Raw genomic sequence first — 27,847 nt, forward strand, 5'->3', positions numbered from 1 at the left:
ATATGTGGAATGTTATTATGTGGTATCCTTTATCTACAACCACATTGTATCTTGGTCACACTCAAGGAGAATCCCTCCTTGATGGAAATGATGGGAATGCCATGACTTGTACTGCTTGGTTGTCCTGCATCAATTGAATATGGATATTGACCAAGGTATTTTCTTTGCTTGCATTTTAATTCCTTTTTGAAAAAATTCAGCTCATGGACTACACTCTTGCTAATGTTGTGTTGTGTTGTGGTAGCAAATGCCATGTTTTGTAAAAGGAAGTGCAATCCATATGTGATGTTTTGGCTAAAATTTCAACATCTCTACATGTGGAAACGAGGACACTTGCTATCATTGATAGCAATGCTCACAAAAGGAAACTATTCAAAGACTACGTAATAATGGGGATATGTGACATTCTTTGAGATTTCATCGATTTTCCCCCCTCTTGCAAATGTGCATTTTTGTATTATTATATTGTGACACTTATTATATTGTTCCAAAATAATAATAAGCGAGGATGAGGTCTTGCTTCTATTCATGTGCAAACAAGGTGCATACCTTTGTAGTTGTGAAAAGACTAAGCATAATAGTGTAACCATTAGTTTTTTCAACCCAGAGTAATAAAAAATGAATAGCAAAATGGAATGAATATTTAACTCTTATACATTTGTGCACAAGTATTCTATCTTTATTTAGAATTTTAAATTGTGGAGACAATGGTCACTAATTTGTTACTAATTGTTGTGCTTTCTTAAGGATATATGAGCACACAAAGGTGATCCCAAAACACTAAGAGCATGCCAATCCTATGTGATGCATCCACAAAGTTTACAAAGAAACTTATTGTGACCCATAAACTAGAGAGAGAAGGGGGGGAGAGAGAGAGGGAGGGGGTCTTCGTGCTAGGAATCACACAATAGGGGAGTTAAAACAGGATCGTATTATAGGTGGCCTAAAGACAGACACTTGCACATGCTTAGGATCCTGATCACACGCACTTGCATAGATACTAATGGGGAATGTAAATATAGCTTACTATACTACTGAAGTTTTAGATTTCTCAAAGGTAAGACTGAAAGGCACCTTGGGTATCGTAAAAAGTGACTATCACATGGACTTGCATAGATACTAATGGGGAATGCAAATATAGATTACCATACTACCGAAGTTTTAGATTTCTCACAGGTAAGACTAAAAGGCACCTTGTGTATCATAAAAAGTGACTATCGTGTTTAGACGTCTTAGTCGTCAAGCATTTGGACGACTCTTGATTACAAGTAACCATGCATTCCCTCCATGGTTACAAGTAACCATGATTACAAGTAACCATGCATTTGGACGACTCTTGATTACAAGTAACCATGATTACAAGTAACCATGCATTCCCTCCATAAAAAATCATTTCAAGTAACCATGATTACAAGTAACCATGCATTTGGACGACTCTTGATTACAAGTAACCATGATTACAAGTAACCATGCATTCCCTCCATAAAAAATCATTTCACGCCTAGCCGTTCTGGGAGAGGGCGCGAAACAGAGAGAGAGAGTGTGTGTGCGTGTGCATCTCTCTCTCGTTACGAAAAAAACGAAAAAACAGAGAGAGAGCGTGTGTGAGAGGGATGGCCCATGTCTTGGACTCTGCTGGAACGCCATACCCGCCATCACAGCACGTGGACAGAGGCAGAGGTCGTGCTGCCAAAGCTACCCACTCCCCACTTGGGTTCCCTGACATCGAGGATGCCCACAGGACTACCACCCACTTCTCCTTCACAGAGCAGCAGGCCACCCGCATCAGGACCCACCTCCTTTGCTGGTACGACGCACATCAGCGCCAGCTCCCGTGGCGGCACCGCCGGCATGCACCAGTCGGTGAAGCTTCCTGCCCCTGCCCCCCAAGCAAGCCTCTTCATGCAGACCATGATGCAGAGCCCTGCTGTGGACCTGCTGCAGATGATGCTGCGCCGCATACGCTCTGCCAACAGCGCGCTTATGCCACTTGGGTGTCTGAGGTGATGCTCCAGCAGACCAGAGTAGCCACCGTCATCGACTACTACAACCGGTGGATGGAGAAATGGCCTACCGTGAATCATCTTGCCGCAGCAACAGAGGAGGTAAGAATCAAGTGGTTGCTTCGCATGGTTTCCACCAGTTAAATTTGAGGTTTTAGGTGCATCCAAGTTTAATTTCTTGAATGAGCTATTGATAAGCCAGGCATAGAGCTTTTATTTCTCAAGTGGAGGACAACTTCTTTGCATTTTTGAAATGCTACTTCACACCCAGATACATGTTTTTGCATGTAGAACTATGTATCCACAACGTAAGTGCCTTTTGATGCATTCTCCTATTTGAATCATGTGTATGCACAGTAAAAAGAGCTTTACACATTGGATGTTGCCTCGTCATTACCTGTCTGCATTTCTAGACTCTATGGAGATAATTTCAATGCAACTTGGTGTTTGGTTGAATTGTTTCAGGAAGTAAATGCAGTTTGGGCAGGATTGGGCTACTATAGGCGTGCATGCTTTCTTCTCGAGGTGACTGCTTCTATGATCCTCATGGTTGCTGTGCCTTTCCCTGGAATGTCCAACACTGGTGCAATATTATTCAATGTGCAACATCTTTGGAAAGTTTTGATTGTTTACTTAAGCAGCTCTTTTGTGAACAGGGAGCAAGAGAAATTGTCAATGCAAAGGAAGGGTTACTTCCATCTTCTGCTCAAGAATTACAAATGATTCGAGGGATTGGTAAATACACAGCTGGAGCAATAGCATCCATTGCTTTTGACCAGGTCTCTCAATGCCATTTCAAAACACTGTGTTGTTGGAATCTGTTGGGCCTTTCAAGTGATATTTTCTTATTTTTAGGAAAGAGTTCCATCATTATTCTTTTTTGAGGGAGTATATCCTTTAGAATTTCTACCTTGCAAGTAGTTTGGCAAAAACAATGTTTCTTAATCATGGATATTATGCTGTTATTGGTGGTATTAAAGGCAGGTTATGACTTGTGAGGCAGCTGAATGCGTTTTCATTGCCTTGAGAGGTACATGCTCACTATGTTTGCCTGGCCTCACATAGGATGAGGGCAACAAGTTCAGTGAGTTGTGTGGGGCATGGGAGTTCATGTTCATGAAAAGGGCCATCATTCAGCAAGTAATGCATGATGGTGGAAACTGTGGGATGATTGAACTGTTAGTAGGAATATGGGGCTGCTCGAAGCAGCAGTTTTAAGAGTATGGTACTGTTCACAATGCTTCTGCAGGTTGGTACTGTTCACAACACTTCTGCATTACACTTAGACTGACTTGTATGACTTAGAGTAAGCTCAATGACATCCCACATTGAGCAGGTCACTTTCTTTGATTGGATTTTGCTAATCAGGATAATCTGGGTTGGCATCCTTTGCATGCATGGTTTTTTAGTTCGTAGATCCAAGTGGTTACACAACATCTGCCACCTGATCAACCTGTGTTTTCAGCTATTACCGCTAGGTCACAAGCTGCTGTACTCCTTCTCTGACCTGGACAGACTACATGACAATGACCAGCAAAACCTGTGTTTTCAGCTATTACCACTAGGTCACAAGCTGCTGTACTCCTCCTCTGACCTGGACAGACTACATGACAATGACCAGCAAAAGATAGGCCTTCACTTCGGAGGAGTAACCTACAAATAGTAGATCAACTCGGGAGTGAGCTTTTCTGTCTTATCATTAGGGGTGTGTGCGTGTACCCACAACTTCCAAAATATCTAAAGTGGGAAATGACAAGCCGAGAGCAAAAAAACACCACATATGGAGTCCTCTAAGGGATAGCCATAGTTGCGGGTGCCAATATAGGATTTTAAATTGAAGTGTGAAAAACCTTGGTCCAAAGTTGTTAGGAGCTTTGTTGCGAATAGCATAGAGCATGCCATGTTCATGATGGTTCAATTTCCATGCTCTACGACCATAGAAACATGAAATAGGGAATAGGAATAGAGAGAGCAATTGAGATGTTAGACCCAAGGAATAGGGATGTGGAAATGTGAACATAAAAAAGAAAAAAAAGAAAAAAAAAAGATTCACTCATGATTCATGTGAAGTATTAAAGCCAAGGTATATAATCCAAAAGGATAAATTATTTTACCTTTAAAGGTATCATGCATCATTCTAAAACTAGTCATTATAAATTTGAATTACAACTTACAAGGCTCAAGAGTCAAGCTCATTAATTATAAAACGCATAATACATATGCCACAAAACAACAAGCAATGAACTAAGTTGAAAGAATATACTAGAAAAGATTATAAATATGAAGTCTAATCTCAAGATTGAAGCAAAATGTAATATGCTAATGTTGGTATGGCTCAACGGTCTAAGTGTCACAGTCATTAATGCTCATATATATGTGTCATGATAAGCAAACTAAATTAAAGATCATCATGATTTGAGGTTGCTCTAGCTGCTCTTAAAGTGCTAGTCTGATGACTATGTGTATCTTGAAATGTTGTACCGCTCTCGACATCACTATGTATCTCCTCTTTTGTTGCATCTCCCATTGTGTGAATGGATTGGGCTTTGATGTTATACTATTACATAACAATCTTAAATTAGCGCCAACCAATATTGGATTGTTTGTTCTCTCCATACCAAGATGGTTCCTCTTCTTTGAAGCAATGTGAGTGTATATACTCCACAATTGCTCCAAACAAGAGGAGCTAATTGATTGACTTGAAATACAGATGGCTAGCTATAACAACTTAGGACCATCCGAAACATAGTCCTCTCACCATAAAGCTGGATCAAGCTTGCAGTGATCTTGTGTATTCCCATAACCAAAAGAATCCCGAAAGGTCCTATGATATGAAAGTTGGTCTTTGATCTTTTGTCTGGTACTATGATTAGACACTAGACGAGACAATATAAGTCTCTGTGTATCCATAACTATAGTGTCATTCTCTTGACCCTTGCCTTGGAACTCAGGATCCATAACAAATGCCATTGCATACATGAGTGAGCTATAGGAGTTTCACCTTGTCACAATTAAGTGGCGTATCTTCTCATATTTCTCATAGGTCTCCGTGCATCCATAACCGTAGCGTCATTCTCTTGACCCTTGCCTTGGAACTTAGGATCCATAACAAATGCCACTGTATACATGAGTAAGCTACAGGAGTTTCACCTTGTCACAATCAAATGGCGTATCTCCTCATATATCTTATCATTTGGTGCCAACCCTTGTAGTGTTTTATTCAGCCTATCCATAGCCTTATATACCTTACCAATGTAAGATTGCATAGTATCCATAACTCTCACCATAGCATCTATCCACTTTACATCATCCCAAAAAGTTGAGTTATTTGTTTTTCCAAGCATGAGATACATATGGTTGTATTTTTCAATGTTGATGAGGTGAACTCATCACTAATAAATAATTGCCTCAAGGCATTACCGCATTCTCTTAATTTGCTTAGCATCAAGAAGTTTAAGGTAAATCTAGTGTTAGAGTATTTTAAAAGTATCTTACTCGACCTTGAAGAGAATCGATAGCAAAAAAAGTGTTGATTCAAAACAAAGCTAACCATTCGAGTTCTTTGCTCTATAATTGGTGTAATCCATGAGTCAAGCAATGAGCCATACAATATAAAATTGTGATATGTGGATAGTATCCCTGGTTGATAGCACATGTTGCTTTATTTGCAAGTTTTCCATGTATAACAAATCAAACATACTTTGGGTCCATAAGCTCATTACTTGTAATTTACTTTGATGCAAGTACATCTGTTGACTTTCTTATCCTGATGCATCATGTGAATATATGAACTACATCTCTCCATGGGAATAAGTGACCATGCCATGGATGGATCGACTTCGTGTACACTTCAACTATTATGAATCAATGAAACTTTATTTTAGACCCACAGACTCTTTCTAGTCATTGTTGCTTGCTCAACAAGGCGTTTCTTTTTATTGAGAAAAATAGTACGTAAGGTCGTTGATAATGGAGGCACATATGAAGGATCATACTCCCAAATCTTTTTGCATATCAATTTAAAATACTCTCATTTGGTTGTATGAAACTGAACGTGGTCATGGTAGAAAAAACAGGATAGTGAAGTATCCATCTCTTCCTTTTTCTTTGGATTTCAATTGGCATCAAATGTGCTTTGTCTGCGTATAACATGTAGCGTTTTTGATGCCATGGTCGATACAAAGCTTGGGCTTTGCAATACGTGCAAAGGTAGCACTTCCTAATATTGATCTTGCTCTAGATACATCTGATGGGGGCAGTGCCACAAAAGTTGCAAGGTTAATTGCAACATGTCATGATCTAGATACAAAATAAGCTTCTTGACATGCTACATGATCATAAAGCTTGCTTCCTTTGCTTCTCTAAGGTCACATTGGAACAAAATTGTACCTTTAAATTTGACTTGTATAGGAGATGAGCTTGGACTTAATTATGCATGAGAGGAAAAAAATGACAATTGATATTCCATATTTTAATATTCAAGAATCTTTGAAAAATTAAAATAAATGAAAATTGAAAATAGGAATACTTGGTTCAATGGCTTATCTTATTTGCTTCAGTAATTCGCATGTATACGCAAAGCTTGCAAGTCCACGGTGAAGATCCTCTACCACTCAATGGGTGGTTAGCATTTATCTCTTCCCACCATGACTAATCATTGGACCTTCTTCCTTGATTGGACATTGATAACATTTCAATGTCTTAAGGGGTCATTTCGGCTCTTTCTTGTCTTTATTTCTATGACTTCATTTCAAGAAAGTGGAGTTAGTAGAGGTAAGGTGGCAAGAGATGCTATACTCTTGTAGAAACTTGGAAAACTTGTGGGAGATAAACTCGCCACCACTATTACTCCTTATGCATCCTATACGACGATGAGTCTGGTTTTGAACTAGCAGCTCCTAAGTAAAGAAATAGGTAAATGTGTTAGACTTATGCTTAAGAAAGTATATTCACATATATTTAGAATGATCATTCATTGTTAAAAAGAAGTACAACATGTCATTTAAGGTTACAATGGATAGTGGCTTACAAAGATCAACATGAATCAATCTAAGAGACACCTCAACTCTATGTGTGGACTGTTGAGGGAATGGGGTACGTTGTTGTTTTTTGAGTTAACAAGCTTTACAGATATCTTGATATAGCTTTAGGTGTGGAAGATCCTCAACCATTTGATGATGTGACAACTCATAAAGTGAGTTTTATTCGAGATGTCCTAAATGAAAATACCATAGATGCTCAATGTTTGTAGGCTTGTGTAGTGGCTAAAGCTCGGAAGTGGTGGAACTCAAAGCCCTCAGTTGTCGGCTTAGAATGATATTGGATCATGTGGTATAGATCACTACGTTGTGTCTCACTACAAGCGATCACTAAACTAGTCTAAGAGTCAAGGATGTGGACCATGGTCACTACAAAGAAGACCGCTCGTCCCAATTAGCAAAGTTACTGAATGGATAACAAGTTTATCCCAAGCTGGGGGACATAGTATACATCATCCAAGTCTTGGTCAATGGCAAAATTGTTGCAACTATGACCTTGAATCTTCACGAGGAGTTATTCGGGACACAGACTATCTCAGTTGGGGCTTAGGAGATGAAAATGTTTGAGACGGGGATCATATGATGACTAGCTCCATTGTTCACAATTTGAGTAGTTGAAGTACTTGTTTGTGATGAGTGGGCCTCTGAAGTCACCTTGTCAAGAAGCAACTTATAGATGTGGACAAGACTCATATTCTCAAAAGTCTCTAAGGAGACAATACAGGTATTTGTAGACCAATTTGACATGTTCATTGGTGTTGAGAATGATGTAGACTGTGTGGGTTTGGCCTTGCTATTGCCCTTGTTGAGGGTTGCTACCACCTTGCCTCACTTATTGGGTGTTGCTCGACTAGGGGGACAGGTATTCGAGCCTTCAATTTTGGTGTTGTGCCTCGTGCCTTTGATCAACATTTGTTGTCAAAGTGGCCAGCCTTTTGACTATGTTGACGATATCTATTTTTTTAAGGTATACTCTACCACTTGGGTTTTAAAGAAGATTGGGTCTTTCCTTAGGTCGTACCAGCTTGGTTTAGATTTTGGATTTACTTTTGATTTTGATTCGGGTTTTGATTTTGTTTACCCTTTCGTTGCTGTTCCTTTTGAGAAGCAGCAACAAGAGCCTCCTTTTTGGAGGTCACACCATGAAACTGATCAAACAACGGAGCGTCGTATAGTAGTTGACACTTGAATTATAGAATGTGGGCATGGTCAGTTGTGAGATTACTTGTTGCACAAAATGGAAGTATTTCCATGGTAGCTTATTAAGGAATAATGTGACTTGATCATCAGAGGACTTAGGAGCCCTTATGTTGAAGAACTCGGCGAGAAGTCGTTGATACTCAGACAACTTGGCTTTCAAGTCATCTCGGTAAGTGATTTTAAAGTTCTGAAGCTCATGATTAAGATTTATGTGATGGGTCTTGTCTTTAGCCGCATAGCTGTCATGCAAGTGTATCCCATGCTTTGATGCTAGATTAAAATATTGAAGTTCAAAATGAAACTGTGGCAATAAGCCTTGCATTAGCTCGATAATAGTAGAGGCATTCCTAGCCTTCCATTAGTGGGCAACCTCATATGAAACGAGTGTAAGATTGTGTTAGGGTTTGAACTCTTGCACAACATTCCATAAGTTCTAGGAGTCAAGGACATATCTCATCAGATTGGACTAAGTAGTTAATTTTGATCCGTTAAAACGAGTCTTCTCATTAAAGACATGTTTGGTTGATGAGAACAGAAAACCAAGAGGTGTTTGATAGGTGTGATAAGATGGATAAGGAGGAGGTGGTGGCGGTGGATAACTAGGAGAAAGAGGAGGGAGGTAGGTAGGTAGCAATAGGTTGGAAGTGTCCAATGGTGTGGATTGATGTGAATGTACTAGAACATGAATGTTTTTATGAGGTGCAAGTGGAGATGGAGGCATCGGGACACATGAGCCCTGCGATTGGGGCATAGCAAAATGACTAGAAGGTTGACTAGGTAATGCCATGGTTGCAAATTGTGGAACCAATTGATCCACACTTAGTAATGGTTGGGTGGTATTCCCAAGTTGTGAAAATCTTGGAAGTGTGGGATAGGGAGGATGAGTCTCCATCATGGATACACTGCCTGGTTGAGGAAAAGATGAGGTCTTAAAGGCTGTGCCTAAGGGTGAAGGACCCCTCGATGTGATGTGTGATGACATATAAGGTACACTTAATGGAGATGAAAAAAAAGGTGCAGCGGAAGTAGAGGGAGGGATGGGTGGGAGATTAAATGGATTGGTTGATGTAGTTGTGAAATGATTTTGATTGCTTTTGTTCATTAAATGCATTGAATGATAACGAAGATGGTTTGCTTACTTCAAAATAACCTTGAGAAGTAAAAAATGAAGGAAAAGAAGGGAGAGAACTTACAAGTGTTTGAGTTGATCTTTTGTACTCATGACCTTTCTTTGTGTTCAAAACAAAAATCTGTCTTCTTCAGGACTTGTGAACCAATAACGTGTTTGCATAGTCCCTTCTTCATGAGAATCATCTATATCTTGCTAAAAAGAGGATGTACACTCAAAAGATGAAGAAGTGTTGTTTTGCATACCTAATATAGGAGTAAATGAAGATGGAGATGAAAAAGGCATAAATGAAAGAGGTAGAGATAGAGATGACAGTGGCAAAGAGATGAAGGGTTGGTACTCCATGCCAATTTCCACGCTAGGATGGCCAATCCTTTTTGGAGCTTCTATCCTTTTTGCAAAATCATTGGACCAGTGCATGGAATCTAAAGGAAAAAACTTAGATTTATCTTTAATTTGTTGTTGAGCCCGATACATGAGGATGATGTCGTATTTGGCTCTTGAAATCTCATACAGTCTATGGACTCCATGGTAGTTTGAAGTCTCTCCGGCCATGTCTTTCCACTCGTTTCTCGATGGATTTGGCTTGGAAGGATGAAACGGTGATGTCGTGTTTGAAGTTATCTTGCCCTTGTGTTGTTCTTACTTATTGTGAAGGGCTTTTAGATCAAAAGCCTAGGTTTCTTTGAAGAGATTCTAGCTTTGATACCATGTAAAGAAGTACCCTAACATAGAAACACAAATACAATCTAGGAACATGTTTGCTTTTTAATGAAAATTTTGGTAATTACATGTTTTGTGGCTCTTTAAAAGAGCCAATTGGTTTGTAATGTATTTTTAGCTCAACATCTACCTACAAGCTATCTTTGGATATCCCATCCTCCTCTTTCATGCAGCTATCTAGTCAAATGAATTGTGGATGACGGTGCCACTCCTCTTAGTAGACCCACTTGAGACATTTCCCTTGTTGAGACTTGCTAGAACTACTCACTTAGTAGAATCTCTAGGCTAGTCTTCTTGTAGAGCCATCTTAAGATTGCCGTTTTAGGTGGATCTTTCTCTAGCTTTGTAAGACACAAAGTCCTAATTTGTACCACTCAACCAAAACTTAAAAAAACGCAAAAGGTGGAAGAGATCCTCAGGTCTTTATTAACAACTCTTAAATAAGAGATTGTACAAGTTATAGCTCTCAAAGCCTAAGCTATGTCGTATGTAGCACAGTCCTGCACTTCGTATCCGCAAAGTACATACCTACCTAATTCAAGATAGACTTGATGAGTCATCTTTATTCTTTGCTTGATCTTGTGCAACCATGAATACAATATATTCTCCTTGAGTCTCTCCTTATACCTACACCTTCTTGCACTTGCAACCTTGCCAATACCTTGCCATGAGAAGACCTCAATCACTCTAGATCAAATCTTGGTGTGGAGAATAGAAGACTTGATATTGATGATATTGATTCCTCAAATGAGAACCTAGAGTTGCTTTAAATAGTACAAAACTCTTGACATAAATTACTAAGTATGTTAAACTTTTTAAAATAAATACAGAGTTAGCCAAATCATTAAATCCACTTTTTGACCATTAAAATAGTGGTCTAGGACCATGTTAGATTCCTAGAAACCAAGTATTAATCTTGCGACCTTGCCCATGCCTTGCCACGAGAGGATCTCAATCACTTTAGATTAGATCTTGCTATGGAGAATAGAAGACTTGATATTGATGATATTGATTTCTCAAATGAGAACCTAGAGTTGCTTTAAAGAGCACTAAACTCTTGACATAAATTACAAAGTACGTCAAACTTTTTAAAATAAATACAGAGTTAGCCAAATCATTAAATCCACTTTTTGATCATTAAAACAGTTATCTAGGACTATGTTAGATTTCTAGAAACCAAGTATTAATCTTGTAGGCCATCTCATGGGCTATATGTTGATGCCCTTTGATCCATGATCTGGGCTCTTGAGGCATTTAAACTACCATGAAATGTAGTTGTTGCCCTTGGCGTCCTAGGCACGAAGTGATACTAGGGTTAGGGTTTTATTTAGGGTTTCTTATGATGGTTAACCAGTTAGGATTTCATTTTTATTATAAAAAGACACTTTGTGTCTCATTACTATATTGATCGTCAGTCACACGGCCAATATTGGTTGTCAGTCAATTGACATGCCAAGCCACTCTTGTCATGTCACACGACCATGTTGGTCATCAGTCAATTGACATGCTAAGCTACCCTTGTCATGCGCGTAGATTGCTTCATGCGGCACATAGAGAAAAGAAATGACCGGAACACCCCTTGGGATGCGAAAATGTTATCACGGTCCAAAATGTGTTTAGAATCACGTTTCCTATGGGCAAGATATTTCTTGATAGGAAACGCTATTGTGTTTCTTGTCGGGAACGTGGATTGGGAATGCCATGTGGCCAAGTCACTTACTAGGGTTGAGTTGACTATCAGTCTGTTGCCAAATCGCACGCTTGCTTCCGCTCCGGCATGTTTTTTGCTTGTCGTTGCGACTTGTCTTCCATTGACACTCCCATCTATATGCACTTGCGTGTAGGGTCCATGGTGCCACGTTGCCCATGTTGCCTCCCTTTCCACCAGTTGTAGTGCACTTTTTCCATTTTCTTCATTTTTTTTGTCTTCTCTCTTCCTTCTTTCACTTGCCTATTTTTCCACTTCTTCATTCTTCTCCTTTTCTCTCTGTCTCACTTCTCCTAATTTTTCTTTTCCCTTCTCTCCTCTCTTCTCTCTTCTAAGTTCTCTCTTCTTCTCTCTCTTCACCCATAGTGGCCAGCTCTTTTCTCAACCATTTTTATTTTAGCTTTTAGTCTTGAAATGACTTCATCTTCTCGTCTCGCTCATTGTGTCAGTGCTTAAGAAAGAAGGTCCGATGGTTGGTCATGATAGAAAGAGGTAAATATTGATCGCTCATTGAGTGGTGGAGGATCTTGACGATAGACTTGTAAGCTTTATCTTTACTAAGCGAACTAGTGGAGCAAACAAGGTAAACCGTTGAACTAAGCATTTTTATTTTGAATTTTTGTCGATTTTATTTTTTCAAAGGTTCTTAAATATTGGAATATGAAATACCAATTGTCGCTTATTTTCTCTTATGCATAGTTAGGTCCGATTTCATTTGCTATGTGAGCGAAATTCAGAGATGTAATTTTGTCCTAATGTGACCTTGGAGAAGCAAAGGGAGCTTTGTGATCGTGTAGCAAGTCAATAAGCTTATCTTGTGTTTAGAGCATAGGGTATTGTAGTTAACCCTACAACTTTTGTGACCCCATCCCCATCAGATGTGTTTAGAGCATGATCAATATCAGGAATTGCTACTTTCACATCTATTGCAGTCTTTGCCTCGGCTATGGCATCAACAACACCACATGTTGCATGTAGACAAGGCACACTTGATGCTAGGTGAGATCTAAAGAAGAAGGAATAGATGAATACATCACAGACTTGTTTTTTTCTATCATGATCACATTCAGTTTTGTGTAGTTAGATTAGAGTATTTTAAATTGATGTGCAAGAAGATTGGTGAGTATAGTCCTTCGTTTGAGCCTTTATTATTAGAGACCTTATGTATCACTTTGCTTAACAAGGAGAAGTGCCTTGTTGAGCAAGCAACAATGACTAGAAAGTGCTGCGGGCTAAAAATGGAGTTTCATTGATTGCTGTTGATGGTTGGAGTGATACATAGAGGTGATTCATTCATGGCATGGTCACTCATTTTTGTGAGAAGATGTATTTCATATTTTCATATGATGCATCGAGGATATTAAAATTGGTAGATGTACTTGCATTTGAGTGAGTTATATGCATTGAGCTTATTGGCCCAGAGTATGTCATGAGATTTATTGTAGATGGAGAGCTTGCAAATAGGGCAGCATGTGTTATTATCCAGGGATACTGTTTACATGCCATAGCTTCATATTGTATGGTTCTAGGCTTGAATAACCTACTGAAGGATATTGGTAATCCCGCGTGGATTGCACCTAATTTAAAGTAAGGAGCTCAAATGATTAGCCTTGTTTTGAATCACCTATTTTTTCACCATGGGTTTTCTTTGAGGTCAAGAAGATGCTTTTGAAAAACATTGACATTAGGTTTGGCTTTAATTTCTTGATGCTAGGCAGATTAAAAGAATGTAGTGGTGCCTTGAGGTAGTTATTTCTTAGTGATGAGTTGATCTCATCAGCATTGGTAGCTACGCTTATAAGTATCTTGTGCTTGGGAAAAGCAAATAACTTGGCTTTTTGGGATGATGTAAAGTGGATAGATGCTATGGTATCAATTATTGTGCATTTATTGAGAGTTATGGATGCTATGCAGCCTTGTATTGGCAAAGTATATGAGGCTATGGATAGGTTGAATGAAATGTTGCAAGAGTTGGTACCAAATGATAAGGCATATGAGGAGATATGCCATTTAGCTGTGACAAGTGGAACTCCTATAGCTCACCCATGTATACAGTTGTATTTGTTATGGATCCCGAGTTCTAGGGCAAGCGTTAGGAGAATGACATTGAAGTTATGGATGCGTGGAGACTTACATTGTCTCGTTTAATGCTTGGTACTAGATGAAAGATCAGAGACCGACTTTCATATTATGGGGTCTTTCGGGGTTCTTTTGGTTGTCGGGGTATATAGAAGGATTGTTGCAAGATTGGGGTAGCTTTGTGGTGGGAGAACTATGGTTTAGATGGTCTCAAGTTGCAATAACTAGCCATCCATATTTTGAGTTAGTCAGTTAGCTCCTCTTGTTTGGAGCGATTATGGAGTATATATGTTTATATTGCTTCAAAGAAGAGGATTTGTCTTGGTGTGGAGAGGGCGAATGATCTAGTATTTGTTAGTGCTGATTTAAAATGTAATAGTACGATATCAAAGCTCGATCCATTCACAGAGTGAGAGATATATTTGGAAGAGCAGACACATGTTGATGTTGAGGGAGATGCAGTAGTTCATGGTACACATGATTATGAGACTGACAATTGGTTAGTTAGCTCCTCTTGTTTGGAGCAATTGTGGAGTACATATACTCACATTGCTTGAAAGAGGAGGAACTGTCTTTGTGTGGAGAGGGCAAATGATCTGGTATTTGTTAGTGCTAATTTAAGGATGCTATGTAATAGTATGACATCAAAGCTTAGTCCATTCACAGAGTGGGAGATGTATCAAGAAGAGTAGACACATGTTGATGTTGAGGGAGATGTAATAGTTCATGGTACACATGATTATGAGATTGGCACTTTAGGAGCAGTTGGAGTAGCCTTAGATCATGATGATCTTTGATTCAGTTTGCTTATCATGACACATATATATGAGCATTGATGATAGTGTGACACTTAGGCCATTGTTTAATGTCGACATTATATTTGTATTTGTAGTCTTGTAGTTGCTCTGGGGGCTATTTTGGCATGCCACATTTTGCTTCAGTCTTGAGATTAGACTTCATATTTGTAGACTTGTAGTCTTTTTTGGCATGCTGTTTTAGCTTAGTTCATTGTTCATTGTTTTATGGTATATGTATTATGCGTTTTATAATTGACGAGCTTAACTCTTGAGCCTTGTAAGTTATAATTCAATTTGTAGTGACTAGTTTTAGAATGATGCATGATATCTTTAAAGTTAAAAGGATTCGTCCTTGTGGATTATATACCTTGCTTTAATACTCCACATGAATTATGAGTGAAATATTAAATTTTTTTGCATGAATTTTTGATTGCGTTTTTGTTTCCAAGTCCTCTCTCTGTTGGTTTGACGTCCCCGTCACTGTTCCCGTCCCAGTTTCCCGTTCCTTGTTCTTGTTTCATGTTTCTATGATGCAATGACTTGCACGCCTCCTTTGGAGCGCCACCATGTCATCATTTTCACTTGAAGCGTTGCTTGATGATTGATGTGTCTTGCCTATTATACAAGTCATCAATTGACACACGTTAGTGCATCAATGCTCTTCATAGTCCTCATTTTTTGCCACATCACCAACAATTGCTCGACACAAGATCAATTTATTACAATTCTATTAAAATGTTTATTTTTTAGGAAGGCCTCAATTTACAAGCATAAGCACATGGTATAAAAATTGGGGATTTCCACAAAATCCCCCAATTTAGTTTCAATCCATGCTGAAATTTTGGGGCTTTTCATCAAATTTCCAAATTCATCATCAATTTGAAGAAAATTGTGATCGGTCATCGTCAATTTTGGGGCTTTTCATTCGAGACATTCAATTTGATTGCCAAATTTGGGGCTTTTCTAAAATTTGGTTTCTTCATCGACATTGAGGTTTAATTCATCTATTGGCGCGATATTTGGCAACATCCGGTATACGAATTGCTCCTCTCGACACTGTCTTTGCTGTTCTTCATCTTTGGGTCTCCAAGATTTGGGGTTTTTGCCTCAAATCATCTTCTTTGGTTGCTATGCATTGAAGTCGTCTTTTAGAGGATTGTTTGTGCTAATCTCCATCAAGATTGAAGACAATTTGCATGTTTTGTATGCATTATTGGGCGAATTTTCAGCATATTTTTCTCTCCCCTCAGCAAGAAAGCAACAAAAGAAAAATATTATTCTTCATATTATTCGACTTCATTGAGGCAGCCAACATCTCTTCTAGTAGTGATTTATTATTGTTTGAGCATTTATTTTCTCTCTCTTCACTTGGAAATTATTATTTTATTGTTGATTTCCATTCATGGCCAGCAACAATAATGATTTGTTGGATATGGTTGGTGTCGACAAGCTCAGTGGCACCAATTATCCATTGTGGGCTTACATGATGCAACATGTTTTTGTCGTGAACAATTTATGACATATTGTCAATGGCATTTTGCAAAGACCGGCGGGTCTTTCCAACATCAGTACCATCCCTTGTCTCCACATTGAGAGATGGTTCTAATGATGTCGAATCCTCTTTCTCTTCCACATCGCCTCCCACTCAAGAGTAGATTTGATGGAATGGTTGTGACACCTAAGCGTATACCCTGATTTCTTTATCCATGAAGAGAGTTATCATTCCACACATATGTTCAAGCAAGATAGCCAAGGATGCATGGAATAAGATTTCATCATTGTATCAAGTGCTTAGTATGCAATGAAGCATGCATTGCTTACTTACACAAGCAATTGGAAAGATGTTCACATGGAAGGAGGTAACATGGATGCCAATCTCATTGGCATCAAAGATCTTATTAAACAATAATTAAATATTGATGAAGAGGTCCCAACTAATCAGCTTGTTTCCATCATTCTTAATGGTCTACTGGAGTCATATCAAGGTCTTGATAGCACTTTGTGATTGGTAACTACGGGGAACCAAGTTACCTATAGTTTTGACCAGCTTCTGTCTCTTTTTTTGCAAAAAGAACAAAGGTGTCTCAACCACAATGCTACCATGGCAATCGAAAGTAGAAAATTAGCTTGTTGATAAAAAATCGGCAAGCATTAATGCTAGTCATCCTTCTATCTCTACTCCTTTTCCATCAAAGACATCTTTCCATGCTGGTCCATCCTTTACCAACCCTTCAAAGGGTATAGTTAACAAACCCAAGAGGTGTAATTATTGTGAAATGACGGGGCACGGCATCACTGAATGTCATATGCGCGTTGCATTGGAGAAGAAGACAGAGTCCAGTCTTGCTCTCACACATGAGACTATGAACTATTTTCAATTTAAGGATTATACTTTTTTCATTTAGTGTCAGTATAATCCTTCTATTCATGATACTTGTTCTTTTATCATTGATGCGCCTAGTACTTGGTATTTTGATAGTGGTGCTTCTAAGTACATCACTTCTTGTCGAGACTTATTTTCCTCCCTTTCTCATATACTTAAGGGGGACATAGTCATGTGTGCAAACAATGCCTCTTATGCAATTGAAGGCATTGGTAATGTACTAGTTATACTATTCTTGGTACTTCCATGACGTTATAGAACGTCATCTATGTGTTGGGCATTAAGAAGAACCTTCTTTCCATCTTAGTCATCGCTACTTCGTCCTTTCATGTTCTCTTTGATGGTCGTCGGTTTATGATGATTAGGTACCTTTTTCACATTAGGACTTCATTGTCTTGATACTTATGATCGACAACATACTAAAATATCTCTTGATCATGCCCCTTCAGTGAGCGATCCTTTTATGGCTCATGTTTCTTCAGACCCACATATTTCAGATTTGCTGATTTTTATTGCATATATTGATGATTTGCTTATTATTGGGATCAATGTTGTCCAAATTGCAGCATTACAGCATCAATTCCAGCAATGTATGTTGGTGTTCTTTGCCCACCTTTGGCTCCCAATTTGTCACCATTGAGGGGGGTACACTTCCATCAGCAACAAAGTATTCAGCTGCCCAATCATAATTGACAGCCCTCTTGTGAATCATTGGCAAACAATGAAGAGTGTCTTCACTTACCTCAAGGACACCAAGTATTGAAGCCTTTTCTTCAAGGTTGTTTCTTTACTTATGTATGGATTCATGGATTGTGATTAGGCTAGTTATTTAGAAGACATTTTGATAGATCTTTTTATAAAGGCTATTCTTTCCTTAGAGTTTCAAGCTATTTGGCTATTCCTACATATGATACCTTTTAAAACATATTCATTCATTCATTGTATTGTCATATGTTGCTATATCCATCAGGATGAACATGTGCAACAATTACTCTCTTCGTTGGTTTGACGTCCCCATCACTGTTCCCGTCCCAGTTTTCTGCTGTTCTCGTTTCATGTTTCTATGATGCAGTGACCTGCACGCCTCCTTTGGAGGGCCATCATGTCATTATTTCTGCTTGAAGCATTGCTTGAGGATCGACGTGTCTTGCCTATTATACAAGTGATCAATTGACACACGTTAGTGCATCAATGCTCTTGACAATCCTCATTTGTTGCCACATCACCAACAACTGCTCGACACGATCAATTTATTTAGGGTTGACAGTCCTCATTTGTTGACACTAGGGTTAGGGCTTTATTTAGGGTTTCCTATGATGGTTAAGCTGTTAGGGTTTCATTTTTATTATTAAAAGACACTTTATTGCCTTGGTAGCCTTCCTTGTTGCGTTTTGCTGTCGCGCTGCAGAATGCAAGCTCTAGCAGCTAGTTGCCAGTCCTATAAGTCTTTTGACTGTTTTGCTGCCAGTCCCTGGTGCGTGTTACAGTCCTGTTGCAAAATGCAAGCTCAAGCTGCTCTAGCAGCTCATTGCTGTTGCATGGTGACTGTGGTGACTATTCAGCCATTCACACGGCTGCCACTTTATCAACTGCTGCTTTGGTGGACCAGCCTGCACCTAAACACAGCCTTTTGCTGCCTCGATGACTGCCATTGCTGCTTTTCCTGCACCAAAATGCTGCTGTCCAGTCTGCAACTACAGTGCCTGATAGCTTTGTTTTCAGCTGCTTACTGCTGTGTTGCCCTCCCTTTGTCAAATTGCTAATCTGCAGCCCTGTTGATCACATCAGAATCCATATTAGTGATGACATGCTCTTCCTTGTCATTTGCAGGCATATTTCTTGTCCATATATTCTTTCCAAATTGCTTATTCTCTCGCAAAAAATTGTGGGTGCCAATGGATTGTCTCCTTAAACACATGGTTGTGTGTGCCAGGAATGGATTCTCAACAAGTCCAGAAAACTTGCAATAATGAGATCCTATATTTGTTTGCTCTTTCCATTGGAAAGGATCTTTTGCTTAAGCTCTTTTCAAAGAGTAAAGATTTGATTGATATCAGATAGACATAAGATGCTTCAGCTACTTCATGGTACCATTCAAAACCTTGGGAATATAATGCCATGGATTCCCCAACAGAATCGCCAAATTCATTGAATCATAATGATGCTATATGGACCACTGTAAATAGATTTATGGTTCATCTCATTCTAGTAATTGAGATAGAGGTTGAGTACCAGATTGTTTCAAAGAGCATTATTTGTCCGATGTTAATGGGGGACAAAACTCAATTTTTGCCTTCATATCAGCCCTAGGACATGATTTTACACTGTATATGGATTATGATGACATAATCTTGTGCTTTATGGATTATATGAATGCACATTCCTGTCAATGAGGAAGATTGGTTGTGTTTAAATAGGGATCACAGATATAGTGCTATATAATATAGGCTATTCAACACAATCATGTGTGATATGGTCTCTTGGGTATTGTGAATGATGAAAAATAGAAGATATTAAATGGGTATTTTTAAACCATTGCAATCACTGCATCCATATGTGCATTTTGGGATGTAGACATTTTGCGAACTTTTTCAAGCTTTGATAAAATGGTCTCGCCTAGGGCATTCTTCCATCATTTAGATATAATTTCTGACCAAAACAGTTCTATACATCCAAAAAAATTTCTAGTACAAAATGTGTTTTCAATTAAGTTTTAGAGTTGAATACTGAAAATTACATTTACAGAATTGTTCATTCAATTTGACTTTGTTTAAGGCTTGGTTTTGGCAAAATGCAGATGGTGCAAAAAACCAAGATATCTAAGTGAAAAATCAATAGCAAGGCTATAAGATCAAAGCTGGAACACAAAAGGCCAATGCAAAGGCTGAAACTCAAAACCTAAAATCTGGGAAATAGAAGAGCAGAGCCAAAGGCTGAATGGCCATAGAACTGCTGTGCTCATGTGCCAAGAGTGCTGGCATGTTTTTATCTATTAGGCGAGTCTTCCCCTAGTTTTTGTTTTATTTGAAAAAGACCACCTAGGATTCACTTTTCCAAGGCAAAGCTGGTTTGACATCTTTTGGCAGTTTCCATTCATCTGTTAAGCTGTTCCCAGCTTCAGTTTTACTCAGTGTGGACTTCTCAAGCCTTGTTTTGCATCAGTCAAGCTGCTTGTATTATCTTTATCATTGTTGTCTTCTCTGGTTTCATGCTTTGTGAAAGGATTGTTTCTTGGAACGTGGAAACAAATTTGGGGATCTAAGGTGTTTTCCTTGGGAATAATTTTCTGATGGTGGGGTTGCGTCCCACCTTGGTGCTGCATCTGCCTCAAAAGTTGTCCAAATAATTTATTTGAGCTTGCTCAGTTTACATTGAGCAAGTGTGCTGGTCAGGATATTGCTTTTGCTTCAGAATGCAATATCTGGTTCTAAGTAGGGGTTGCTTCCTTAAGAGGATTTCTTCAGAGTGTCCTTACTATTCTTGTTGCAGTGTACACACTAGGATAAATTATCACATTGAGTTTTGGATTATGAGTTATGCCGAGAATATATTTGTCACACCAATAAAATGTCAAGTATAGATTGTTGTTTAAGTAACCAGTTTTTAATGTTCCACAGCCTGTGCCCGTGGTTGATGGAAATGTGATACGTGTTATTTGTAGACTAAAAGCGATATCAAGCAGTCCCAAAGCATCAAGCACGTTAAAAACAATATGGTAAGGGTTATGCTAAACATTGATCCCTAATTGAAGAGTTCTCTCTTAGCATTGCAATTATTAAAAACTGTAGGTCAGTGCTATGCTAAACATTGATCCTTGTTTTAAAGTTTTGAATTAGTATTGCGATCATTAATTTACTTGTATTATGGGTTTTTCTTTTTCACTTTCTATCATTGCTTTTTATGTTACTGAAATCGTTCGTTGTTGAGAATGTAAGCTTCTCCGTTGTGGCCATCTTACTTTATTTTAGGTGCATGAAGTAGTTTTGACAATATCATATTTGTTATACCTGTTGGGAATAAGCCTTAAGCTTGTATATGTGTGTATATATATCTTTTGCCATGCTCCCCACCCCAAAACCCCATAGAATCTTGAACCAATCATCATTGATCAACCCACCCCACACCGCCCCCCCGGGCCCCTCGTGTGTCCCACCGCCGCCCTGCCCAGCGTAGGCCCCCTGCCACACACACAGACACAAGAAAGGTAAGTGTTTGGTGAAATCATTGTTCTGTAGTATTAATTTACAAAGTTCATGGTCAGCATGATTCAAGATATCAACTGAAACACATGAACATCAGGGAGTGATCTCCATGAAATATAATAGATTATCCACAATGTGCTGGTCCAAGACATATATAAACAACAGCGTGGCAATGCTGGCAAAATGATGCCAAAAAATCCTTAAGAAACCAACCTGAAAATAATTTGATACTCTATATAGGAAGGAAGGCTTCTGTAAAAGGGCAACACAAAGGACAGCGCATCATCAACTGTGTCAATAGGTCGAGCATGAATCATAGGTAAGTGGTAAGTCTTCCTAGGCTATATCAAGGCCAGTGGCTGATGAAATATGCTGCTCCTTTGTATGCTTTGAGCTTGTCACGGAACTAGGCAGTTCAGGTGACTTACTTGACCAGTGCAGGTATGGTGCAGCTACTGCCAATCTAGAATCAATCTGGTTGTATGAAAGCAGATTGGGATGGTTCCTTGCTCAAATATCACATTTGTGTGTAGTCCAACAATTGCCAAATGTTAAGGTTTCTGCTTTAGTCTCACTAACAATGAAAAGCATCCGCAAAAGATACATTTTTTGTGGAAAGGTGGTTTCATCCAGAAAAGGTAAATGTCTAGGTGAAACAGTCTTACAGCCAGAACAATAGTGCAATGATGCTGGCTGATTTTGAGGAAGATCTCCAAGATCAAAGGATCTTGCGTGCGTGCGTGAGAGAGAGAGAGAGAGAGAGAGAGAGAGAGAGAGAGAGAGAGAGAGAGAGTTAGTTCCTTTTACAAAAAAAGAAGAGAGAGAGTTAGTTGGGCAGCAATGGTAGGAGACCTCCTGACCTGATGTTTTGCCGTCTGGTGTGATCGCGACCTGCAGAGATGCACCTGGGGCACTGCGCCCTGCACCTCTGACCTACAGCACACTGCCCTGTTCCTGCAGACCTAGGGCAGATCGTATGACCTTCAGAATGGCCTCATCTTCAGTCTGTTGATAGACTAGGGGGAAATACCACGAGACCTGCAGACACTGATGAGCTGCCACAAGACTGGCAGACAGTGATGCCTTGCCTGTAGCATCATGGTTTGACAGCAAACCCTGGAGTTAAACCCTGCAGATGTGACTTCAGGCATACAGTCCTGACCTGGTTGGCATCTTCTGCGCAGACTGATGTGCCTTCGCTTCAACGACCTGCACAGACTGATGGGACACTGGGTAGCAACCTGAAATTATCCTTGGAAAGGGCTTGCGTGATTCTGTTCTGCCCTCCTGTGACAGATTTGCATCCCAAATTGTGATCAACCCTCTGACAGGACAGAGGCTGCCAGTTACAGTCTAGAGATGCAGGCTAGGGCAGCAGAGCACTTCGGCATCAAGCACAATGCTGCAGACAGCTGTTGTCCCTAACAGTTGCTACATCTGAGCAACCAGGATACCTGCACCTAGACAGAGATCTTGTCCTTAGCAACAGGGCTGTGCAACACAGTGCAAGAAAGTTATATTAATGTCTAAAAAGGCCAAATCAGCCTATGAGATCAAAATGTTAGATCAAAAAAGTTGGGAAATTTTCCCAAGTCCCAAGTTAGCTGTCATGTAATGCTATTACTATTTAAAGAGGGTAAAGACACAAGCCCATGCAGAGTTCCAATAGGAGAGGAGGCAAAAGGAACGAATACTGAAGGAACTGCAAGAGATTAGGGCCCAGAAGGACAAGGAGTCAGCTAAGAAGCCGCTAGAGGCGGAGAACCGACTCCTTGAGACCCTCCAAGAGCAGAAATGACTAAAAGAAGAGCTGAATCGCCACAAACAAGACAAGGAGAAGATGCTACCAATCTGGAAAGAACAAGAAGAGGTGGTGACAATGTTGTCACAAGAGCTAGGCTGGGTCAAGGCAAGATGGAGGAGAAGGCTGATGTAGTATCCTTTGTATCTGCAGATGATGCCTCCCGTGGGGGTGTGGACCAGCTAGACATGGTTGACAGGCTTTGCATCTCTCTATGGCTATGTTTAGGGTGGTTCCCTATGGTAGAACGTTGTGAGTGTATGCTGGTGTGTGGCTTCTTATCTCTACTCTTGGGTCCGTAAGGGGTGCTATTTGTATGTTGTAGATCCAGTAAGAAGAGCTTGAGACATCTCTGATCCAGGAAATCCATCATCGTAGATAGTGGCTCAAATCCTCTCCAAACAAGCAACGGAAACACCCTCTAATCTCATAATACATTTGACATTTGCATAAGTAGTGCTCCTTTGTCTCTAGCTGGAGCTGATAGAGTTAGCAAATCTTGTCCTTCAAAGGGAGGGAGTTTGTGCCGTATCTACGTGTCTCGATCTGTAGTTGGTGTGAGGATGTATGAAGCATTGTACACTAGGACACAAGTGTGCATCCATGTATCTCCGGCAGATAGCAAATCCATTGGGGAATGTGTGTAGAAGATGCTTCTGATAGAAAGCCATCTTTGTCCCCAAATGCTCAATAGGTGTCACCCGTGTCTTGGTTGTGTGTATTTGAATAATGTCCGTCTTGATGATGCAGTTCAGCTCCTCTTGGTTGAGCTCCAAGTGAGGGCAATTCAAGCTGTACTATAGTGGTGGGAGGTGATCCATGTGTAATCCATGTAGCCCGTAACCCTACCTCTATTTGAGCATATCAGCACTCATTATCCCCCTATGATGCTAGCTATATAGATGACTCTAGTGTGAGTATCTTTGTTTGGGCAAGTCCCCCCTCCCTCCACACGCTCCCCCCCCCCCCCCCCCCCCCCCGCAAACACACACACACAGTGTGTGTGTGACCAAATAGGTGTAGCTTGGTTGGTTAAGTTGAATGTGTGGTGATTAGAAGGTCTTGAGTTCAACTCCTACATTCTGCACGGTCATTTGGTATAGGTATAGAGAGTATGAGATTTGAACTTGGGTCAATGGGTTGATAAAATAAGTGGCTTACCTCTAGGGTAGCCACTTGATTACACACACACACACACACACACACACACACACACACACACACACACACATACACAGAGCCCACACCGCCACAGTTGCATATGAAGATCTTATTCCACTTTTTTAGATACTGGGGATGCTGGCACAATTGGACCACTCGGAATGCCTTTCTTTTTGATTCGGCCTCTAATGTACCGAGACACATTGCCAGGCTTAAAGGTCTCTTGCATTGGCAGATAGATCTCATTCGGCACTCGGACTTGCTCCCTCGGGAGGACTTACTTCCTTGGCATATGGCAATTTTCTCTAGGTCCTTGCCATGACTTGTGTAGCTTTTTCGTGGCTTAGTACTGGGATTTTACACACGTTGGCTTAGAGCCCTCGTGTATCTTGTAATCATGTAAACTTGTACCTTTTTTTCGTAATTAATACAATTACCTTTTACAAAAAAAAAAAGAGAGAGAGGGCGAGCTAGCTAGCTGATATAACCTGAACAGCATGACAAGCTGGCAAGTTGATTTGTATGTACAGGTCTCTGGCTGGGCAGCTTGTTGATGTGAAGCGACCAGGAGATTTGAATCAGGCACTTATGGAGCTTGGTGCCACAAGATGCACATCTTCCTCTCCTGATTGTGATGCCTGTCCATTGAAAGATGATTGTGAAGCATATACACTATCAAAAGTTGCAAACAAATCTAGACATCATGTATCAGTAACTGACTTTCCTATGAAAGTTTTAAAGAATTCCCCCAGGCAGGATTTTGTTGCAGTTTGTGTCCTTGAAAAGATAGAGCACAGTTCAAATAAGGTGCCTGACATTGGAGGCATTATGCCGACGGGGTCCTTCTTACTTGTAAAAAGGCCTAAAAAGGGTCTGCTTGCTGGCTTGTGGGAATTTCCCTCTGCTAACCTTGACGGCCCTAAAGCTTCCTTGAAGGTCCGCAAGGCCACCATGGATAAGTACTTGGAAGGTTTCCTGGGTCTTGATATTGGCAAGGGTGGTCATCTGATAAGAGCTCGAGAAAGTGTTGGAACTTATGTGCACATTTTCTCACACATTCGATTACACATGTCAATTGAGTGGATACAAATTTTTGCCAGGAATGCTGGTATGAGTGCTCTTTCCCTTTCTCTCTCTGGTTTCACAAAAAAGTGCATGCATGTCTGTGTAATTGTGACGTGTGTTTTTGGCCTTTCAAAGACCTTTTTGCTGTGTGTGGGTGTGTATGCTTGTGTGTGATTTTGTCATGCTTTTTGCATCCCTGAGCATCTCAAGGATCTCATACCATAATGGTTAAGTTTAGCATTTGCTCACTTGCTTAAGCTAGTGGAAAAGACCATGTTTGTCAGGGAAATTTATGTTTTCAAACAAACTTGAATCTAAAAGTCATGCTGTTTGTAAAGATGAGCTATCCAAGCTCAACTTGGAAGTGGAAGGCACTAAGTTCAGATGGGTGGATGCGAGCACAATTCAAGATATTGGCCTGACCAGCGGAGTGAGAAAGGTTGGTATTTCTTCCAGATGAGTTCATCACAGTTTTTGTTGATAGATAGAAGTTTGTTTTTTTTGCCTGTATGCTCTCCTGGGGCAGGTGTGAGAAGCAGTATGATGGTGCCATTTTGTAGGTGTATGAGCTGTTCTTGGACTTCCGAAGTGGTGCAAAATCAGAGGGTGCTGCAGCCTTGCATGCATCAAAAACGAAGAGGAAAAGAGCTTAGACTTCTTGCTGTTACATGTTGCTTCTAGCCATCTTCCATACCACCAATCTGTGCATGCAACCTCGAGTTCTGGCTTAGTATGCTGTGCAGAATCCTTGGTGCCATTATCCATATAATCAGATCCTTTTTGGAACGGTGAGTCAAATCATCACCCTGCTTTTAGTGTGCTCACAGAAATGGCGATACTTGATCTGTCACTCAACGCTGTACCTATCCTCCATGCCACAATGCGCTCTCATTGACGTGTTTAGATGGGTCCTACAGGTACTTACTAGTGCACCTTTTCTTTATTTCCAGTTTTTAGGACAGAATCTTGAGCAACAAGTACTCTGATGGACCAAGCAGTTTGTTTTCACGAATATACTAATTGGTTGATACCATGATCATGGTGCGGTGTTAAGTAATATCGCTTGATGATTACTGCGATAATGTTGGTTTTCATCTGAGGAGCTCCCCCTTCTGGGCAGCACATGCAAGGATGGGGGTGGCAAGATCCCCTTCTCAAAGGCTATAGCTCAAAAACATTGCCAAATTGCAATATAATCACTTGAATTCAATAGTATGCTCATGCACAAAAGAGTCTTCAAGGGTAATCCTGTCCTCAAAGAGGATGCTCTCCTTTAAACAAAAGCTTTATCAAGAGATAGAATCCTTACCTAAGGTTTATCTTTATCTATGGTTGCTAAGGTTCATCTTTATTTAAGAATCTCCACTTGTGTGTCCGGGGACAACTTTTCCCCCATCCAATTTGAAAAAAGGAAAAAGTTGATATGTGACTAGTTTTGGTGAAAAAATAGCCGGGTTTAAGAACTAAAATGTATGAAACATAGCCAGTTTTCATTAAGATGAATTTGAATTTGAACTGGTTTTTCTTGGAGATTTGGTTGCAAAAATTGCATTAAAAGATGGTTTTTTGAACTCTATAGGGTGATAGTACAATGCAACCATTTGCATCATTGCTGTGAAGTGGTGACAACCTATCATGAGTGCGTGTAAAGCATACCACAAAGAACTTTTAAAATATAGGGCAATGCTCCACCATACAAGCCAAAGAGCTAAAGGTTCCATTGTAGTACTTCTTGATTGTTGCTAATAAGCTACATTGACCTACTTTCATAGTGCTATTAGGCTCACCAAGCTCAAACCATAATTACAATGCATGACTTGCACACCACATTGGTCATAATCTTTGTGACATGGCTTGCTCCTCATAGGGACTTTGGAGTATGCATAGTACCCTTGTTGAAAAATTTTGAACTACCCCAAGAGCTTGAATGGTAGGTTGAAGTGGAAGGTAAATACATAAAGCTTTCTTGGTGTAGTTTCCTACAACTAATAAATGGTGCTATTGGTACAACCATTGGGGGATCATCCCTCTCTTTTTTAAAAGGGTAGGTAGATTTGTGTCTTTTGTTAAACAAATACTTGTTCCTAAACCTTGTTCTCTCTATACTAACACATGTACCTTGCTTGCTTTTATGCACGCTTTCATATCTCCATATGTGCATCTCAAAACTATATGTAGTGACATGCATATGTACATTTACATGTATAGAAATGTATACACATGGATAAACATATCTATGTACAAAGAACTATTATTGACCAACACATAGGTATATGCCCACAAACAAAAACTTTTGCACAAGTGCATGCACATATACACTATATGTAAGCTAAGTTTTCTCAAAGGAAGACCCTCTTAGGCACAAACCCAACTCAATGTTGCATTAGAGCAAAAAATCACCCTCTTAAGGGTATAATTTGGATAGGTTCAAAAGCTTAAACATTAGCTTTTTTATAAGCCAAAAGGTCTTGCCTCTTCAAAGCTTGACCCTTGCAATGAAGGCATACATTAATCTTTTGATGAAGTATTTATGGTTCATTAAAAACCTTTAGCCTTT

General features: G+C 39.8%; 1 protein-coding gene across 3 annotated transcripts; it reads left to right on the forward strand.

The window, feature by feature from the left end:
- Positions 1 to 1,506: 1,506 nt before the first annotated feature.
- On the forward strand, positions 1,507 to 27,283 carry LOC148025398 (adenine DNA glycosylase-like). 3 transcript variants are annotated; one of them, XR_015693080.1, is made up of 8 exons: positions 1,507 to 2,105; positions 2,469 to 2,528; positions 2,660 to 2,782; positions 20,679 to 20,776; positions 24,756 to 25,333; positions 25,629 to 25,729; positions 25,851 to 26,078; positions 26,241 to 27,283. XR_015693080.1 is itself a non-coding variant. In XM_087692503.1 (8 exons), exons 2-8 carry the CDS (start codon positions 2,279 to 2,281, stop codon positions 25,941 to 25,943), a joined length of 1,086 nt encoding a protein of 361 aa, XP_087548629.1. In that variant the 5' UTR covers positions 2,014 to 2,105; positions 2,206 to 2,278; the 3' UTR covers positions 25,944 to 27,283. The 3 variants fall into 3 exon arrangements, 2 of the variants coding, with proteins under 2 accessions (XP_087548628.1, XP_087548629.1); XM_087692503.1 differs by adding an exon at positions 2,206 to 2,311 and having other exon boundaries at positions 2,014 to 2,105; positions 25,851 to 27,283; XM_087692502.1 differs by having other exon boundaries at positions 25,851 to 27,282.
- Positions 27,284 to 27,847: the final 564 nt, after the last annotated feature.

The sequence above is a fragment of the Lygodium microphyllum genome, chromosome 14 (genome assembly GCF_053477565.2).
Source record: "Lygodium microphyllum isolate KBCC chromosome 14, Lygodium_microphyllum_v1.1.10, whole genome shotgun sequence".
NCBI lineage: Eukaryota > Viridiplantae > Streptophyta > Polypodiopsida > Schizaeales > Lygodiaceae > Lygodium > Lygodium microphyllum.

What these genes read in the sequence shown, in the direction of transcription:
- LOC148025398 (XM_087692502.1), top strand. Translation starts at nt 1,614, where the DNA reads ATGGCCCATGTCTTGGACTCTGCTGGAACGCCATACCCGCCATCACAG. An exon ending in GTGCATGCTTTCTTCTCGAG is followed by an intron (nt 2,529 to 2,659) that starts GTGACTGCTTCT and finishes TTTTGTGAACAG; the next exon opens with GGAGCAAGAGAAATTGTCAA. An exon ending in AATTTTTGCCAGGAATGCTG is followed by an intron (nt 25,334 to 25,628) that starts GTATGAGTGCTC and finishes CTGTTTGTAAAG; the next exon opens with ATGAGCTATCCAAGCTCAAC.